General features: G+C 36.0%; 1 protein-coding gene across 1 annotated transcript in view; it reads left to right on the top strand.

Annotated features, from left to right (window-relative positions):
• Positions 1-21025, top strand: part of BCAT1 (branched chain amino acid transaminase 1) — a 168394-nt gene that overhangs the window by 43822 nt on the left and 103547 nt on the right. Inside the window, exons 7-10 of the mRNA XM_077168221.1 lie at positions 3733-3875; positions 8720-8805; positions 12716-12856; positions 17304-17378. Of these exons, the coding sequence (XP_077024336.1) occupies positions 3733-3875; positions 8720-8805; positions 12716-12856; positions 17304-17378 (445 nt within the window). The remainder of the gene's footprint in view (positions 1-3732; positions 3876-8719; positions 8806-12715; positions 12857-17303; positions 17379-21025) is intronic.

Raw genomic sequence — 21025 nt, 5'->3', positions numbered from 1 at the left:
AATCAACCATGGACATAGCCTTATTTGTCAGGTTAAATTAGTAAGACTCTCCCCCCTGAGAACAAGATGGGAAAATTGGAGTTGAATTGGATACATGTGAGTAGTTCAGTAATTAATTAAAGTATCAGTGTATACATGAGGAAGAATTTCCTTGAGAGATTTTTGAGCAAACTTTGTGTTTGGGGAAGAAATAATCTATGGAATATACAATCTGGTAAGAAACAGTCTATGGAATATACAATCTATAGAATATAATAATTGATCAAACAAGAAAAAGAAATTCTTTCCCTTTCCATGCTTTGGAACAGTTGAGGGCATTAATTTTTGTTCTCTGCTCAGGCAACTTCATGATACCCAGGCGCCAAGGCTTTAATTCAGCCACACTATCAAAGTGTTGTTTCTAGAAGCTTCTTTGAAAGGCCAAAAATTCCCTGATTGTAGTAGAGTAAAGGTCATTTTACATATGAGGGAAATCACTTCTTAATTTTCAAGTATGATAAAATCTCACAGATGTGTTGATGAATCGGAAAAAAGTAAATCAAAATAGTTGTTTTAAAAAAACGTTGATTTCATTAGTATGTAGTAGGCTTCTATTAACTGCTTCTTAGCTTTCACTATTTTGTTTTTTCAAAACAACCCAATGAGGTATATAAATTTTTTTTAAATTAAAATATATAAATATAAAATGTAATATAATAAATAGATCTTTTATTTGCCCAATGGCAAATATCCATTATTAAAAACTACTTGTATTTAATAATATTGTTATTATTAATTAATAACTACTCACTATCCTTTCTGAGTAAGGGTGATCTGACTTTTTATGGTCATTAAACAAATAAATAAAAACACCTTATATATCGGACTTGTCTCATTTCCACATTGACCAGGAGTTCACATCTTAATCATCTGTGTTTTGAAGGTCTTTTGATGAATTGTAACATTGCCTTGGTATGAAAAAATGTCATGGTCCAGATTGTAATAGCCATAGATTATAACCCCTATTTTCCACAGCTTTCTCTAGAATATTTCAGTAATTAGGCAATGTTCTTTCAGAAATTAGAAAACCATCTTAAGCAGAAAAACGATTGGCTCATACCCTGCATGGTAGCTGCCGACCTGCTAGAAACTCAAAACAGTGTTTCCAAGTATCTGTCTGTCTCTTTCCTTCTCTCCCCTTCTCTGTCTTTCTCCCTCCTTTTCCCTCCTTCCTTCCTTCCCTATCTCCCTCTCTTCCTTCCTTTGTCACTCCTCCTTATCCCAGTCTCCCTTCATCTCTTGTCGTAGCTTCTGGCTGCATGTTGTCTAAGGCTGTTCTAATTCGAACACCTTCCGTGGTGGGTGGTGACAAGAAGATCACAGAAACCCAGGCTTACATTCTACCAAAAAACGACCCCAGAAGGGGAAACACACCTGTCTTTCAGATTCCACACTTAAAATGAATGAATGAATGAATTCAGAGAAGGACTTTTGAGTATTTTAGATTACATGCTCCTCCCTTAATCCAGTTTTGGCCAAGGGCAAGATGTGATTGCAGCCCACAGGTGAATGCCTCTGCTTCAAAGGAAGAGGCTTGTTTTGTTAAGAGGGGATGTTGTGGGAAGGGAAGCTGTACAGAGGAAAACACAGATGGCCACCATAATATATGACTCTCTTGCTTAATTTGCACTTTCATTTAGACCAGCACTATGCATTTTGATCTTACCCAGATGTAAAAGAGATAATTTTAAAGGTCTAAAAGGTTATTTTGTAGGAGATTACATTAATGCATTATAGGAGTAATGATTATTGTTTGTTTCTGTATACTGCTGGGGGTTTTATAAATAACAAGGTGGGTCTAGGATTTATTTCCCAGCCTTGATTGTCTTTAAGGTAATGTTTCTCAAACCTGTTTACTAATGTCCTCTGAAAGCAGAGGCCAGGGAGGCAAGCAAGTATAACATTTATTTGAGGATTCCGATGTTTTATCTAAAACTTCATACATATTCTGTAATCCATACTCCATACTTTTACCATGCATATTTAAATAAAAGATCAATTAAAAATATTACTGAACCACATTGCCTTCCCGAGAATATGTGCCATGTTCCTTTGATTTTTTTTTCTCATGGGTATATAGATCTTTATTAGCTCAATATAATCAGGTAATATTTAACAGCTAGATTTTTAACAAGTAGAATAGGCTGCTTGTAGATAAGGGTTTTCTGCTTATAAAAGTGTGCAGAATCTGCATATCCCCTTGGCAGGAATGCTATGCTACCTGATCACTAAGACTTTTTCTAGAGCTCTTGATTACGTCTTAATTCATGATGAAGTGCCAGGTCACTCCGATGGTTGCTTTGTTAATTGGATGTTATCAACTAGAATCACTCATGATAATTTTTAAAAATTCAAGCTGTTCATTCCTATCAAAATAATTTTTAAAAGTAGCAGAAATACAGCATTTACGTTTTTCTTTTTTTTCAAGATTTACTTTTTAAATTCAGCATATTAATACATTAATGGAGAAAAATCATATAGTCATCTCAACAGAGGCATAAAAACTTCTGGTAAATGTTTATGATGAAGTCTTAAACTAACAATACAAAGAAACTTTCTTAATCTGAAAAATGTATATCCAAAAACTAACGTTAACATCATTCTTACTGCTGAAATTTTAGAAGCATTTTCATTTACAATTAGGAACAAGTCAATAATCTTTACTACTTTCCTGTGATATTGAATTGGTATTCCCAAGCAGTGCTTTTAAGAGACTGAGTTTACATCTTCTAGGGAGTTCGTATTCGTGAAGTCATAGTACCTGTTTTTTTGTGCTTGGCTTATTCCACTCGGTACTACATTCTCAAGGTTCGTCTGTGTTGCCATGTGCTTCAGGAGCTCATGCTTTGATTTTTAATAATCAAGTACAAATAGTGCAGGTTGTAAAAATGAACTTTTGGAATCCCTTTTGGCCAGCATTAGAATTTTAAATGTTTTGTCCCACTTTGAGGGGAATTTAGATTTTGGGCATTCGATATTTCTCAAATGTATGAAAAGGTTAAGTAAGTACAGCCTTGGTGTTCTATGGCTGACTCACTGTGGGAATTAATACAAGTTACTTCTCTAAGCCTCAATTTGCCTCAATTTCTCATCTGAGCAATGGAAATAATAATGGCAGTTCATTGTATTGGTGTGAGATTTAAATGAAATAATTCATGTAAAGTTGCTTGGCGTGTATAAAAAATAACTTTTTTACATTCCAAACATGTATATTCAATGAATGTTATCCACACATATAAGCAGTATATAAGTAGAAAGTTACAAATAAACATAAATTATGCAATCAAATTTCTATTCACAAAGGTCACACAGGTGTGGTTTGAATTAGAAGCACGCATCTAGAATTGTGGCTAAACTCACTCTTAACTATCGTCATCAATGTGGCTATTTACCTGTGTTCATGTATGTCTATTTTTAAAGTTAGGATTCCAAGTTTCTGCTTTGTGCTCTCTCAGCTAAGTACAATTAGATTGGTCACTGGGTTTGCCGATAAGTTCTCCTTTAATGTTATGTAGTTAGTTAGAAAGTGCGTGTGTACGTATGTGTGTGTGTATATATCTATCTAAAGAAAAAACCTAGTATGTTGACTAAATCTGTATGTGAATTAAAAATTTGAGGATTTTAGAATATTGACGATGGGGTGGGAGAAGATGAAGTATATTCATAATCAGTATGTTTCCTCTTTCTCAAAAGAAATTATGGCTCGTCTCTTTTTGCCCAACGTGAAGCATTGGAGAATGGGTGCCAGCAGGTTCTGTGGCTCTACGGAGAGAATAAGCAAATAACTGAAATTGGAACTATGAATCTTTTTCTTTACTGGATAAATGAAGATGGAGGTAATCCAAACAGATTTGAGCTCCTTGCTATTTTTTGTTTTCAATGGGACTGGGAAGAAAAGAACTAGAACCTAAGAGGTAGAAGTAGGATGTTTTAAAAGGTTTGTTTCATTTAATTTTTTTCTCTACATGTGTTCATTGTTGAGATGTCAACCTAAGGGATTCAAGTCAGTATTTTCTTGTAGATCTGATGTGATAAGCTTGAAATATATAATTGACCATGGTTTAAAGATTAGATGCCATATCCCCTTTGTTACCTCCTTAACATTTCCTGTATTTGGTGATTAGTGTCCACCACACTGGTCATCCACCACATACTATATATAAATGCTGCAATAGTGTAGTTTGTGGAATCTACCAATAGGGACTTTAATGTGCTCTTTTGCTGTAATTCTTTTAACAATTGTTGCCCTTTCTACCTATTTTATAATATGTCAGAAGCCTTCCAGATTTACTCAATTTGATTAAAGTACACTATTTTTAAGGATAGATGCTGAAAATTGTTATATCTGTGTCTGAGTTCATTTAAGACTTTTAATGTATAAGTCCATGTAAAAAAAATACTTCTGTACTCCTTGTGATATCCTGAATGTTCATTACCTCATTTTACTATTCTTTTTTTGATTAGTTGGAAGAAAACATAGGGATTCAGCGAAGTGTTGGCAGTGTCTATGGTATTGGATTAAATGGAAAATAATGACAAAAAAAGATGCATGCATTTATTGCCATTGGGATTTTGATAGTCATATAAAATTTAGAAATATGTGTTAGCCTTATTTGAACTCTTAGGCTGTTCATTTCAGTGTGTGGTAGTCACAGTATAGTGCCTAGACATGTAAAATAATAACACTCCAAATACTTAATGAAATCTTGGTATTGGTTTCAGTAAAATCTTGAAATAAAACTTTTATTTTAAAGCAGCTATAGTAGCCTCTATTGCTCTTGTGTTATTTAGCTACAGAAAGAGGAAATATTAAGTTGTGGCTGAAACAGAGTTTGCACTAAGTTGAGTATTAGTTGCAGAGACTAACAGGATGAGCCTGATATTCTAGTCAGAGGTAAGGTAAGCAAAACACATGGTGAGTACATCCTGTCCAGGGGCTAGCTGTTGGTAATCTTTGGCATGTAAAATGCTGGGTACAGATCATGTTCATTCATCCATCCTTGCTGTCTGTACTTGGCATTACTTAATAACAAAATTTATACTGGGATATTTGTGATTTCTAAATCTGAGTTACTGCATATGCCATTTATTAAGAACTATATGTGAAAGATGACGGCCAGTGTTGAATTCTGCACTTAGAAGGTCATAGATTGATTCAACTCTTCTTCCCATCCCTGCATCCCAGAAACAAAACAAAACAAGAACCTCAACCCAAAACAAAAACAATTGTATCATGTAGATGTGGCACCATCATTCTTTATGGATGGGAGATGTTAGGGTTTAAGTACAGTGTTTAAGTACAGTCTGAATCAGAGACACATGATTTAACCAGAAGTATTAGAAACTGTCCTGGTGAAAAATCACCCCTTATCCAAACAACAACATATCTACCTGGCCTTTAAAGGTCAGACTAGAAATGAATGTCTCTTCTGACCCTTTCAAAATATACAAGGCCTTAGGAGTTACTAGTCAGATTATGGTTGCCTGAGATAATTTTTCCATGGTTTTAAGGTGCTCCTTCAATTTGGGGGTGTGTTCACCTGCCAATTCAAATAACAGAGAAAGGAAGTGAAGTATGTATTTGAAGATACTGTAAGAGAAATGAATAGATTGTTAGAAGTAACCTTTGGGCTAAATAAAGAAAAAGATTCAAACAACTCTGAAGTAAGTTGGATTTATGCCACTCACCACTGGGAAAATATGAAGAATAATAAATGAATTGTCTATCAGCAGAGTATTGATTGATTTTTACAGACTTCACTAATGGGAGGTATAGACAGAGTTCTTTGCAGAATCAATGGCCATCATTCCAGGTGTGTCCATACTGACTGCTGCTCCTGGACAAGATGGCTGACTCAGAACTATCTGTGAAGTAGATAATCTGTGCAAAGCACCGTGCCACATACAGCTCCTTGTGACTCTTGGGCCACAGCTTGTTGGGTTTTGATTCCAGTAAGAGCAGCTGTGGTGGTAAGATCACACAGCCCCGATTCTCTCTTTTACTCTGCTGCTGAATAGTTTAATACATATACTTGGTATTCACTTTTGGAGCCAAAAATTTTATGGCTTTCTGGACACTGGAGGCATCCTGAAGAATAAGACTCGGTCCTTGTGGTGGTCGAGTTCACAGTTAGTTTGGAAGAACGTTTAAAATGAGTGTTGATGGTACTCAGTCCACTCAGGCCCCACGAGCCTACGCAGACACTTCAGGCATGTATCTTGGCTCTGCTCGGCATTCTCTTCCCTCGTATCTGCCTGGCTTGGTCTCTCACCTCCTTCAAGTCTTTGCTCACATATCCCATTGTCAGTAAGGCCTTCCTTGAGTGCCCTGTTAAAAACCGCAAACTCGCCCCAATACCCAATAGTACTGCCCACTGCCTTCCCTAATCTAACATACAATTTAATACAGTAATTGCTTGCCTCCACCTACCACAGTTAGCATGGAAATCAGTTTCACTGACGGTTTGCATCCATAGCACTTAGCGCAGCAAACAACACATGGTAGACAATCAATATATATTTGTTGAATAAATGAACAAACAATTCTGCTGTTGCTAATATTTAGGGCAATTATGAGAACCACCACTGATTTCCTTATCCAGCTTGACTTCGGGAAGTCTCAGATGAATCCTGCTATTACTGCTTCTAAAGTCTTGATCTCCTAAAGTTGATTTCTCTGTCAAAAACAAGCTGCATTTGTAGGTTCTGTTTTCCTTGAATTGGGCAATCTGGAGCCAGTTCTGGCCCTTGTAAGCATATTTGTGGTTGCAGAGGAAAATGAGTATTTCTCACCCAAATGTTGTCATGTCATCATCCCTGTCTGACAACCAGAGAAGCAGATGTTCTGTTCCTTGACCTCAGGCTAGTGGTTACAGTTCTGGGTGTTAAATATATTTCACAAAACAGCGTTTGCATATGTGGGACCACTGTTTACATTTAACTTTATGTAGTCTCAGAGCTAAATAAACTTTAGGAAAGGTCCAGTCTGAGGGTCGGGAAGTACGTATGTCTATATTTGTGTGTATATGCACATATTCACACACATACAGATACATACATTTATGTATCTGGCGAACTAGCTTGCTATTGCAAAACATTTATTTTGAGATCATCAACACTTCCAAACATGACAAAAAGTAGCCCTAAGAACATTGCCAAGAACAAATTTTCTTCTTTCCAGAAAGCAGTTTTCAGCAGATGATTTTCTAAAACAAATTAAAATTAAAAACTCATTCTGCTGTATCCCAGCAAAGAGGATTATTCATTCATTTTCTATCTAAAAATATTTATTACATCCCACGCTGGGCTAGGCATTGTGCCTAGTTTTGGGGATACAAGGATGAATAGAGCTCAGTCTTGGTCTTCTAGACAGAGCTTGGTTGTTGGGGCTGCTCATGTGGCCACAGTGGAGAAAGTGAGCCAGGGGCAGGGCAGTGGTCTCTTGTCAGGAGCTTGAGCTCTGATCTGTCTTGGGTTTTCTCTTGTGTCAGCAACCTTGGCAAAGCACTTGTGTTTATAGGGCCTCAGTTTCTTGGAATGCGATGGTTGTACTAGATGATTTCTAAAGTCCCTCTTAGTTGCATAAAATGGGCTGGGGGAGCCCTAAGACAGCAGTGTGATTATTTCACTGTTTTTGCTACTTGGTGATCATTTCAAGCACGTGTTGTGAATTCCTCTGCAAACACATGATGGTAACACATAGTTTCTTGTAAGGTCCTTATAAAGTCTTGGCCTAAGGTTTGAATTAATGACTTTTCAGATTCCTGGGTACTGGAGTTGGAGAGAAAGGGAGGATGTTGAGGCCCAGAGACATCATTTTGAAAGGAGAGGTTGTGCAATTGACACATCATCAAGCTAGCTATGGGGGTGGTTAGGAGCGGCTACAGTAGACCCACCCTAGACCAATGTCTCAACCTTGGCTCTCTATCAAAGTTACTGCTGTAGGATTTTCTTTTTGTTTTTGAAAGCCATATACATGCTTGAGCCCACTCTGAGTCCATTGAATTAGAATCTCAGGGTGAAGTCAGCATCTCTGCATTGCTGTTGCCCAACCAGGTTTGAAAGCCACTGAAGTGAGATTTACCAAGGAGCAGTGTGGAGGTGGTGACCAGCCTTTGTGGGCATGGACACTTCTGGGGGCTCAAATGGGTAGGCTCCTCTGCAATATTCTTAGATGGTTTGGTCATCACCAGAGTTTCTAAGTAAAATCGAATCTACATTATTCTAATTACTAATTGGCTTTTATCCAATAAGGTAAATTTTGACTAAGAGTGTGCCTCTTTAGACTATTATATAGCTCCTACTGTTTGTTAATGAAAACTCATGTCTTAATCTGTTAAGGATAAGCTGAAAAACCGAATGGTTTTTTTGTGTGTGTTTTGCTCGAACCCAGGTCTCCTGCATGAAAGGTGGACATTCTAACCAAATGATCTTCTAAGTGAAAAGGGCATATAGCAAAATTAAAGATGATGATGAAATGAATGGCTTTTTTTTTTTCCTTTTCTTTTTCTTAAATAATGGTCTACCTGAACAAATCGACTTGGGAAATTTAATGATTCGCAACATGATCTTTGTGCTTATTAATAGCAGAGTTGCTAGAAATGGATTAAAAAGTGGCTACTGATAGAGGGCATTGATAATAGGATGAAAGTTTGAAGATGTTCCCATTTCTACTTGGCAGAGGAAGAGCTGGCGACTCCTCCGCTAGATGGCATCATCCTTCCGGGAGTGACACGGCAGAGCATCCTGGACCTGGTCCGCACGTGGGTGGGTGCCTTTGCCGGGGAGACTTTTATAATCAGGAAACAGAAAGTCATCAAAATAAGTTCAGCCTAATGCTGAGATAGTCCCCTTTAGCTCTGACCAGTGTTATCTTATCTTTAAATCCTAAGGCATGAAAAGAGCTCTTCTAGAGGAATTGCTTTGGCAAGACTATCAAATGGGTATTGTTTATTCTGAAGGGCAGAGAGAAACCAGTTTGGCAGGATGTCGCAGTGAAGAAGTATTCTAGGACTTCATCTTTTTTTTTTCCCCCTTTATTAGATAAGCGGTGAGTTTACGAAACAACCATGCACAAAGTGCAGGATTCCCATATGCCACCCTATTGTTAACACCCTGCATCTGTGTGGAACATTTGTTACAACTGATGATACATTTTTATAATTGTACTATTAACCATAGTCCATGGTTTAATTTAGGGTTCGCTGTTGGTGTAGTATACTTTCCTCTTTTTGGGGGGTGGGTGGGTAGGCGGGTGGTGGTGCCTGGGCCAGAATCAAACCCAGGTCTCCAGCATGGCAGGCTATGTAGCAGACTTTCATGGACTTATTTTTAGTTATATTCTGTTATACACTCTTAACACTGCCCCCTCTAATCACATTCAGACATATATCTCAGTGCTGTAACCACATTCACAGTGGTGTGCAGTGACCATACCACCAGGCATCACTAAGACAGTTCCGTCATTCCAGATAGAACTCTGTACATTTCAAGCCCCAACTTAACCTTCCCTTTCCCCGCCCTGTCCCTTGGTAACCTTTATTCTAGATTCTGCCTCTGTGAGTTTACTTATTCTAATTATTTCCAATCAGTGAGATCATTAAACAACATTTATCCTTTTATGTCTGGCTTATTTCCCTCAACATAGGACTTCAAGGTTCATCCATATTGTTTAATATATCAGGACTCCATTCCTCTTTATGGCTGAATAATATTCCATTGTCTGTGTGTACCATATTTTATTTATCCATTCATTGGTGAGGGATACTTGGGTTGCTTCCATCTTTTGTCCATTGTGAATAATGCCACTGTGAACATCAGTGTGTAAATATCTGTTCAAGTCCCTGCTTTCAATTCTTTGGGGGTATATACCTAGAGGTAGGATTGCCAGGTCATATACTTAGCTTTCTGAGGAATTGCCAAGCTGTCTTCCACAGTAGCTGTATTATTTTCCATTGTCACCACCATTGAATGAATGAGTATTCCTGTCTCTTTGCATCCTCTCCAACACTTACATTTTTTGTTTTAATACCAGCCATTCTAATGGCCATGAAATGGTGTTTTGATTTGCATTTCCCTCATGGCTAAGGATGTTGAGTATCTTTTCATTTGCTTTCTGGCCGTTTGTAAATCTCTGAAGAGATATCTGTTCAAGCCTTTTGCCCATTTTTTAATTGGATTTGGGTTTTTTTTGTTGTTAAGTTGAAGGATTTCTTTACATATTTTGGATATTAAGCACTTACCAGATATGTGGTTTCTAAATATTTTCTTCCATTGTACAGTAGTCTCAATCTTTATAACAAATGTCTCCTACGTACACTCCTGATTTAGACTTTGTACTCTTTCCTCCAGCCAGTCTCCTTTTTCAAGTCTTAGTATATTATTTCTAAATGACAATGATACATTGTTCTATTTATTATATTGGAACCATGCCGTGAATGGAAATAAAGAATTTTACTGACGTATAGATGTTTACTAACATTACATTATGAGTTTGCCTGCTCTCTTTCTCCCCTCTTCTTGCCCTTTTTCTCCCAAATTCACATTCACGCTTAACTTAAAATCAAAACGCTCAAGCAAATTTGAAGTTGTTTTCAATAGGCTTTCTAATTCATGTGACATAGACAAGCCTATTCAACCACTTGGTATTGGAAATGACATTATAATATTCTCAACGTGAATGTTGATGAGTTGGTTGTCTGGCATAGATTTTTGGATAGGACTTTTGACCCATGTGTGAAAATGGCCTCCAAGGAACATGAAAAGGTTTTGAGCGTACTGTGGTCAAACAGAACTAATTTAGAAACACACATATTATCTGGAAGAGTACTGGCAGTTTCTCTGGCAAAGGCTTTGAAAATAGAGAAAATGTGCTGTAAATAATCCTACAAAACTCTATAGAAGACAAGCCCCAATTGCCATATGCTGGCTAGGACATTGGACATGACATGTACAAAGTGTTGGTTTAATTTCAAACAGCATGCTCTGTCCTAAATATGTTTGCATTGGGGAAGATTTTTCTCTTTTTTTTTGAAGCTCGGTAATTTTTGTTTTATTAAAGAAAAAAAAAAAATCAGCCAAGTCCAGAAAGTTTAATGACAAGGTGCAAGTGGAAATTCTTTACCACGCTAATGATTTGCTAGGATGATAAAAGGTTATTATGGAGGCAGTGTTTCCTTGACTCCTCTGTAGTTTATTTAAAAAGCTATTTAAAAACAGTGAGACATAAAATGTCAAGAGGCCTGGAGGCAGGGGGGAGGTGGTGGGGTAGGTAACACCCCTTTCGGGACAGTGTATATTGTCCAAAGGTAAGTAAGGAGGAGCAGAATAAAAACAATTCTGTTTATTTGCAGGATTTTTTTTTTTCAAGACATAGAACTCGGCTTGTTTTCAATTAAACTTGACTGATTTTCTAGACTTACTTTACTTTTTAGACTTTCAAACAACACAATTGCAATTGTAGAATGAAATAAATTGAAACTTGTAAAACACCATATTTCTATGGCAGGCATATTTTCCTACTCTTCTAAATCTCCTGTCACCATGCAGCATTCCTCTTCTAATGTTTTGAACCTTGCCAAGGGCTATGATTTCCATTTTATCTATTGTAGGTTTTAAAAAGTACTCTCATCTTCCTAAAAAACAAGCAAAATTGTCCACTGTTTGTTGCCCTTAATTCAAAAAATTGAATTTTAACCACCAAAGTAAAAGAATGAGAATTAAACAGGCTAAAAAATGGACTTAATTTAGATAGTTTAAACAAATAGTTTGAAGCATCAGTTTTTCCCCCATTTTTTTAATCCTTCTGTAATAAGATATTTAAGTAGTTCAGCAGAAGTCAGTGACAGCATGCCAATAATTTCAAGATGAAACTAAACCTGATAGGATGTTAAAAGAAGGAAGAGGATTACTATTGTAAAGTCCGCTGCGTCAGTGAACCTGGGAGGAAAAACATATATACGATGCCGTTTCTCAAAGTCAGAATATACATTTAAGTTTTAAAAAATAGTAAAATATTTCAGATAGTTGAACTCAAGTCTAGGTTTTGAGTTGAGTAGAAAGAGGACCAAATTTGGAGCCAGTCAGATCAGAGCTGAGTTCAGATCCAGTCTCTGCTATTTAGCTGTGTGACCTTTGGAATGTCACTCAACATCCCTGAACCTTAGTTTCCTTGTCTGCAAAATGGGATTAGAGTAGCTACCTTAAAGAATTCGAGGTTTTATTGTGGATGCTTGATAAATCATAGCTATAATTATTACAGCATAATGCATAATATATTGTTCGCCTATATGATAAAATAGGGTTTAAAACATAATTACCATGGAGCGTGCATTAAGTAGCACTCACGGCCTATCTGCTTGAAAGATTTTGTCGATAACAAAAGACAAAAAACCAAGTACTATATATGAGAATATACCGTGTATCTTCTAGTGACAATCATAAATATTTTATATTCCGATAATCTCACTTAGAAATGAGGGAACCACAGAATAGGTTGCTTAACCACCTCAGTGTGTTCTCTAATTATATGGTGCTGCCTTTTCCAGCTTTACCTCTAAAGATGATTCTGACATTGAGTTCAGTCAGAACGAATATAAAGTAGCAAGGAAGTATTGTACTTTTTGTGCATGTCTTTACCTTTGAATATATCTGTTCTTATTTTTTATGTTCCAAACAGGGTGAATTTAAAGTGTCTGAAAGGTACCTCACTATGGATGACTTGACAGCTGCCCTAGAGGGGAACCGAGTGAGGGAGATGTTTGGCTCGGGCACAGCTTGCGTTGTTTGTCCAGTTTCTAAAGTCCTGTACGAGGGTGAGGTAAGATAAGTGTTTCTTCACTCCTTGCCATTTCTAAAGACTTGCCTGTAATTTTATTAATTTTTGAAATGTGTGAACTAATAAGGGTTTGTTATAGCTTGGTTTTCCATGAACTGGTACAACTTGTCCAGATGAATCTATATGAGCAGATTACTCACTACCATCTTTCCTGTGATTTCATGCAAACTCAAACATAATGGGAAGTCAGTTTTGTCTTTGGACAAGTATCAGATTTGCCTTATGTCAAGTTAGGGATTGTCTGTATGTCAGTAGACTTCCACTGTCATCCATTCCCATCAGTTCACTAAGGAAAGTTGTACAGGTAGAAGTAAGAATGGCAGTTATAGAAAATGCATTTGAATGAACAACTCCTCAATTTATTATTACCATTTTTAATAATAAGTAGGTTGTTTTACAAAAAAAAAATAAAGGCTTCATTTGATAAACCTGGTACATTTACTAAAATCTTCCAGAATGAATTCAAGAGTTAGGTTGGAAGAAATTTTCTCCACGTCGTCAATTAGTCTGATTATGTGTATTCCATACTTCCATTATCCCATCAGTTTTTCTGATTTACCGTGTATAACAAACCTCCAAGACTTATGATTAATGACGGCATCTAACTTTATAACTTAAAGGCATGTGGGCATTGTTTTTATAATATGAATTGGCTTAAATTATTCATTGAATACAAATTCAATTGGCTTTTGAATATTACATTATAACTTTTCCTCAGCTGGCAGGATTGATTTCTCTGCTGAATTTAACAATGGCTGTTTCATAGCTTGAGGTTTTTTTTTTGTTTTGTTTCTAATTTTTATTATAAAATCGATCACCACGCAACGCGAACATTCTTAACATATGAGCATTCCATGCTTGGTGTGCAATCAGTGACTCACAGTGTCATCACATGGTTGTATATTTATTATCATGATCATTTCTCAGAACATTTATATCACTCCAGAAAAAGAAATAAAAAGAGAAAACTCATATATACCATACCTCTTTCCCCTCCCTCTCATTGACCACTAGTATTTCCCTCTACTCAATTTATTTTAACATTTGTTGCCCCTATTATTTATTTATTTATAATCCATAATTTTACTCATCTGTCCATATAATAGATAAAAGGAGCATCAGAACAAGGTTTTCACAATCATACAGTCACTTTGCAAAAGCTATGTCATTATAAAATCATCTTAAAGAAATGTGGGTACAGGAACACAGCTCTACAGTTTCAGGCACTTCCCTCTAGCCTCTCTAATAAACCTTAAACTAAGAGGGGTTATCTACATAATGTATCATAGTAACCTCCAGAATAACCTCTTGACTCTATTTGAAATCTCAGCCACTGACACTTTATTTTGTCTCGCTTCTCTCTTTCCCCTTTCAGTTGAGAAGGTTTTCTCAATCCCTTCATGCTGAGTCTCAGCTCATTCTAGGATTTCTGTCCCACATTGCCAGATTTATACCCTGGGAGTCATGTCCTATGTAGAGAGGGGGAGGGCAGTGAGTTTGCTTGCCGTGTTGGCTGAGAGATAGGCCACATCTGAGCAACAAAAGAGGTTCTCTGGGGGTGACTCTTAGGCCTAATTTTGAGTAGGCTTAGCCTATCCTTTGCAGGGGTAAGTTTCATATGAACAAACCCCTATAGCTTGAGGTTTTAAAATTTGCTTTTTTTTTTCACATAGGCAGGCACCGGGAATTGAACCCAAGTCTCTGGTATGGCAGGCAAGAAGTCTGCCTGCTGATAAAATTTGCTTTTTAGAAATGTCCCCTGACATAATTCGATCTATATAGTTATTGTTTCAGAGGGGAGGAATTCTTCTATTTTATGTTAGTACTGATACTAATTATAAAACTACTTTTGGGTATTTTATCATAGTAGTGTCCAGTAGCATTACTGTTCCACTTTGTTTATATATATTTTTATTGAAAAATCTTCACACACATACATTCCATACATAGTGTGCAATCAGTGCTCACAGTATCATCACATAGTTGTGTATTCATCACCATGATCATTTTTTAGAACATTTGTATCACTCCACAAATGGAATAAAAAGAAAAAAACTTATACATGGCATACACCTTATCCCTCCCTCTCATTGACCACCAGTATTTCCATCTACCCAATTTATTTTACCCTTTGTCCCCCCTATTATTTATTTTTTTATCCAGATTTTTAAATTCATCTGCCCATACCCTGGATAAAAGGAGCATCAGACACAAGGTTTTCACAATCACAGTTACATTGTAAGCCTTATATTTTTATACAGTTGTCTTCAAGATTCTAGGTACTGGAACCCAACTCAATAGTTTTGGGTGCTTCCCTCCACCCACTCCAATACACCATAAACTAAAAAGGGATTTATCTTTAATGCATAAGAATAACCTCCAGGAGAACCTCTCAGCTCTGAAATCTCTCAGCCACTGAAACTTTTTATTTTGTCTCATTTCTCTTTTCCCCCTTTTGGTCCAGAAGGCTTTCTTAATCTCTTGATGCCGGGTCCCCGCTCATCCTGGGAATTCTGTCCCACATTGCCAGGGAGATTTATACCCCTGGGAGTCATGTCCCAAGTAAGGGGGAGGGCAGTAAGTTCACTTGGTCCACTTTTTAATGAAATAAAGTCTTTATTAGGTCAGGTTAGGTTGAAGTCCAATTATTATTTTCCATCTAGAAATAAGAAATTTATAAAATTTAACATTATTAATGGTCTTGCTTCAGGAGACATTCTGAGCAAAAGGTATACCTAATTATTATTATCCTATGGGATGTAATAAAAGTGAGAGCACAGACTATCTACTAAAGTCAGACTATCCAAAGCCTTGCAAACTAGTGAGGCATGAATGAGCATGACTCAGATATAAATTAGGGATATGAAATCTCTTGCGGACACATTTTTTTTTCTTTTTTTATTAATTTAAAATTTTTTTTAAAGAACATAACAAACACAAACATTCTTAACTTATGATCATTCCGTTCTACATATATAATCAGTAATTCATAATCTGATCACATAGTTGCATATTCATCATCATGATCATTTCTTAGAACATTTGCATTAATTCAGAAAAAGAAAAAGACAACAGAAAAAAATTCATACATAACATACCCCTTACCCCTCCCTTTCATTAATCATTAGCATTTCAATCTAAATTTATTTTAACATTTGTTCCCCCTCTTATTTTTATTTCATATGTTTCACTCGTCTGTTGACAAGGTAGATAAAAGGAGCATCAGACACAAGGTTTTCACAATCACACAGTCACATTGTGAAAGCTGTGTCATTATACAATCATCTTCAAGAAACATGGCTACTGGAACACAGCTCTACATTTTCAGGCAGTTCCCTCCAGCCTCTCTCTTACACCTTAACTAAAAAGGTGATATCTATTTTTTTTTTTTTTTTTTTTTAAAGGAAAGACAGAGAGAAGGAAGGAAGGATAGAAGGAAGGAAGGAAGGAAGAAAGGGAAACATCTCCAAACATTTTCTTGCTTTATTGTATTTTGTTTTTCCATTTTTGTTACATGGGCTGGGGCCGGGAATCGAACCGAGGTCCTCCGGCATAGCAGGCAAGCACTTTGCCCGCTGAGCCACCGCGGCCCGCCCCAGTGATATCTATTTAATGCATAAGAATAACTTCCAGGAAAAGCTCTCAACTGTTTGGAATCTCTCAGTCATTGACACTTTATTTTGTCTCATTTCATTCTTCCCCCTTTTGGTTGAGAAGGTTTTCTCAATCCCTTGATGCTGAGTCTCAGCTCATTCTAGGATTTCTGTCCCACGTTGCCAGGAAGGTCCACACCCCTGGGAGTCACATATCCCATGTAGACAAGGGGAGGGCAGTGAGTTTGCTTGTTGTGTTGGCTGGAGAGAGAGGCCACATCAGACACGAATTTAACCACATATCCAATATTGTGGAGATTGTGGTCCCTGAAGGTTTGGCTTGAAACAGATACAGGGTTAGAAGCCCCTTCTTTCAAGGTATAGATTTGCTTTAATTTATGTCTAAAAATGACTTACTTTCACTTATGCCAAAATGTCTTTGAGTTCTCATTCCCTGTCAAGAAGATTGGATGTGAAGGTAAATTCTCAGAATCCTGGAAAAGGTAAGATTCTTAAAGTTTAACCACTATTTTAGGTTATCCCTTGCTTCTCATTGATTCTTCAAATCAACCTGAAGACTACAGTATAAACCTCTTGTATCCTAAAATCAGCTGTTGGACAACCTATCATTGGCTAGTTAGTTTTTATTCAAATTAAAAATAGAAGTCTTTGATATAAGGGGCTATTCCATGCATAATCAGTAGGTTACATCAAGTGCTGTTCCTTGTTTGAGCATATTTGTCTTCAAGCAGTAAACTTGCCAAATGCCTTACTTGTTATACTCATTGTTTACACAAATACCCTCCAATTATGTCATGTCTCTTTTTCTTCGATAGACTATACACATTCCAACTATGGAGAACGGCCCTAAGCTTGCAAGCCGAATCTTGAATAAGTTGACTGACATCCAAGTAAGGGCTTCTTTATTATAAAATGTCCCTTAATGTCATTCTGAACTTAAAACCAAATCATATTTCTGTGGCAAGAAGAGAGTAGATTTTGTAATTTGGAATCAGTAAGTTAAATTTAAGAATGATTTTTCTGATAGTATGTGTTGATAGCAGCAAAGCAGAAATAGGAAAGGAGGTACATGTTCAGCAAAAAGAAAAGAACGGAAATACTGTCAAAGATTCTAAATTTTTAAAAAAATGTTTAAAAATATATTTGATAACATTTAAAAAAATCTTATTTAAAAAGTATAATGTACTTTTATTTTTAAAAAAGGTGAAAGTAAAGACAGCACAAAGAAAAAAAACTGCATCATGTGTAATTCCAATGCCAAGGAATTTTTTGATGCCTGAGTTTTCAGTATTTTATAGGCATTTATGTACTTTTATATACATATGTTTCTAACAAAACAGTGTCATATTAATTATGCTATCTGCCTTTTTTGCTTAAACCATTTGTTTTTTCATGCCAATAAACAATTTTCTCAACACCTTGTATAAAGCAAGTATAGAAATCCGATATATTGAAACAATTTTTTTAAGAAATTCTATTATTAAATATTTTGTTTATTGCCAATTTGTACACTAATGTGAATACTAAATCCTTGTTTATTTTCTTATGATAAATTAGAATTGTAATTGCTGAATCAGTGGGTATGCACACTTATCTTTTTCATACTACTAACTTTGTTTTGCCTTTTCTTACTGAGCATCAGCTTATAGTAATATCTAAGCAGGCAGGTAAGCATCTTCCAGGCAGGCTACTGGCGTAGCAATTATCAGGCAACTCTGCGGCTGCCTATTAAAAAAAAGTTCTATAATTTTGAACAGCTCACAGGTTGTTGGAGGATTTGGATTAAGCCCAGATACCATCGTTGCTAGTCAGTGAAAACTCCCAGGGGGAGCCAGGATTCATTTTGAAAGGGTTGGGTCTTGAAAAAGGGTTGGGAAAGCAGCAGGTATTTTTTAAAGACAGTATTAACAACTTTTATGCGAAATTTGCAATATTAAAAGGAATGAATGATGATTGTGGATTTTTAATCAGTATGCTGCCTTCCACACTCAATAGAAGTTCTCAGTAGGAATTTTTGGTAAGCTAAGTAGAGGAATAACACTTCATCAGAAAAAATAAAATTTACTCAGAGTTGTTTTCTACATAGAAGCAATTAAAGGTAATCCAAGGGATAGCTAATAAAAATTTCTGCATAGGATAGTTCAGGTTTGTTTTTTTTATATAGCTGTCTGTGTAAATCTGATGAAGATAATAAGTTAATAGTCTTTTACTCAAATAAAGAACATAAATAGGGTTATATATAGTAGACAGATAGATAGATATAGATATAGTATAGATATATAGGCCAGACTATCCAAAATCGGGGTCGAGAAATTTTTAAGAAGGGAGGAAGCATAGTTAATAGTGATAAGAAAGGAAAATCACTTTGGAAAAATTTTCAAAACAAATTGGACAGAAGAGAACGATGTTTCATTCTGTAACAGTTACTACACAAAGCCAGAGATTCCAGCATTTGTCTTGGTTATTACTTGCAATTAGAAAATATCAACCAATTTAGTTATAAAGCATTACAAAGAAAAGGCAAACTAAAGTCACTGGAGTTAAGAGAAAAAGGAACTGTATTAAATATAAATTAGAAGAAAGATATAAGTCGAGTTTTGGAACAGGCAGATAATCATGAAGGTTTGGTTAAGGAAGGAAACATTAGGAGACAAAAGCATTATTGGGAGTCATCAGCATTGAAATGATAACAAAATATAAGCACCAGAACCCTAAGCCTTGAATAAAAGAGAATCCAAACACATAATTTGGGAACAAAATGGGAAACCATTACGAAGTTCTTAGAAAGGATGTATTTGCAAGTTTATGGAAACCAAAAATGAAAGGTCTTCAAGTGCCAGTTTGTCATCTGTTAAATTAGAAACGGCCATACTTTCCCTAAGATAGAAAACCCCTGTAGATGCCATAGCTTAGCAGTAAAATTCTTATCTAGAGCTTGTGTGAACTTTGTCAGGCATGTCTCTCCTAGTAAGGATTTGGCCTTCATCAGGTTGTGAGATGGGAATCGAGAGCTGTATTGGTATAAAGTCTAAACTCAGTTGTAGCTGTTGTTTTTATTGTTTCTGTTTCTAAGTCTGGCCCAAGTGAGTGTTTTTGATTCATTCATTCAACAAGCATATGTGCCCCAGAACTGCTTCAGGTACTGGTGATATCATAGTGACAAAAGGGACAACAAATTAAAGAAGCCAAAGCACACCGATATGTAAAGAAAAAGATAGGGCAGAATATAAAAGAAGGGCAAAAGAAACAATCAACCTAGACGAGAGACTATGTAAAAGTCTCAAAATAAAAGATATATGAAGAGAGGAAGAAAACATACTTATTTTCCTCTTACCTTTATATATTCTTTATATAACTTAGTTTCTTGTCTGAGAACCACAGAAACTCTCTCTGTCCTAGGTACTCAAGTATAATGACAGTAACACTAAAAGCTAATGATATATTTAGAGCTCCACATTGAACAAGGAAACACTGGGACACAATCATGGGACAAATGAGCTAATATAGATTTTTTATTAAACCATAGATCTGTAGTACCAAATCTGCTCCAAATTCTTAAGTAACAAAGGACCATCCACTCAGAATCTAAGACCATATCTTTCTTCTTCAGTTATTTTATGCCTGTGGGCATGGAAACTAAAGAAGTCTTAGAATTATTCTCTTACAAGATGGCAAATTAGTGCTGTCAGCCAAGCTACTAGGTTGTCGGTTTCTATCCAAGAATAATTAAGTAATTATTTAGGAAAAGGCATAGAATTGCATCATATTTTACATTTGATCTCTTCAATATTACATGGAAACATGGATGTTTCCTATGTAGTACTCTGGTAAATTGAAGAGAAGAGAAACAACAACCAAAACTCCCTTAACATTTTTGGCAGTGTGACTGACCCAGGAGGAAAATTCCTTCTTAACCACAGATTTGGCTTTCATTGTAACTCCTATACTTTTGCAAATGAGTAAGAATCCCTGAGATTATATTTTTTCTCGTTTAGCTAACTATCCACAGAGTTCCCCAGGTCTTAGATTGCTCTACAAGTACCTCCTAGGTACTTTTCAAGTAAAAATTTCTTTTTTTCTTTCTCTTTTTTTTTGCAACAAAGGAAAACACTTCTTGTAGTCTATATATATATATATATTAACTTTTTTATTGTATAGTATAATGTATATATATATACAAAGCAAAGAAATAAAAAAAGCAGTAGTTCTCTTCCTGTACAAGTAGTTACAAGTAGTTACAGGACGGATCCTAGAGTTTGTCAGTGGGCTACCATACGATCCTTTCAGATTTTTCCTTCTGACTCATCTTGAATATAGGAGGCTAGAAGGCATAAATATTTCTTTATCACCACAATCACCTTTTATCTATTTTTTTTGCAAAAAATAACATATGCAAAAAAGCAATAACTTTCAAAGCATAGCACCATAAGTAGTTGTGGAGCAGACCTCAGAGTTTGGCATGGGTTACAATTTCACAATTTTAGTTTTTCCTTCTAGTTACTCTTAAGATACTGGAGACTAAAAGAGATATCAACTT

Source organism: Tamandua tetradactyla, chromosome 7 (assembly GCF_023851605.1).
Source record: "Tamandua tetradactyla isolate mTamTet1 chromosome 7, mTamTet1.pri, whole genome shotgun sequence".
Taxonomy (NCBI): Eukaryota; Metazoa; Chordata; class Mammalia; order Pilosa; family Myrmecophagidae; genus Tamandua; species Tamandua tetradactyla.
The sequence above is the reverse complement of the archived record's forward strand: the minus strand, read 5'-3'. Positions and strand labels throughout refer to the sequence as shown.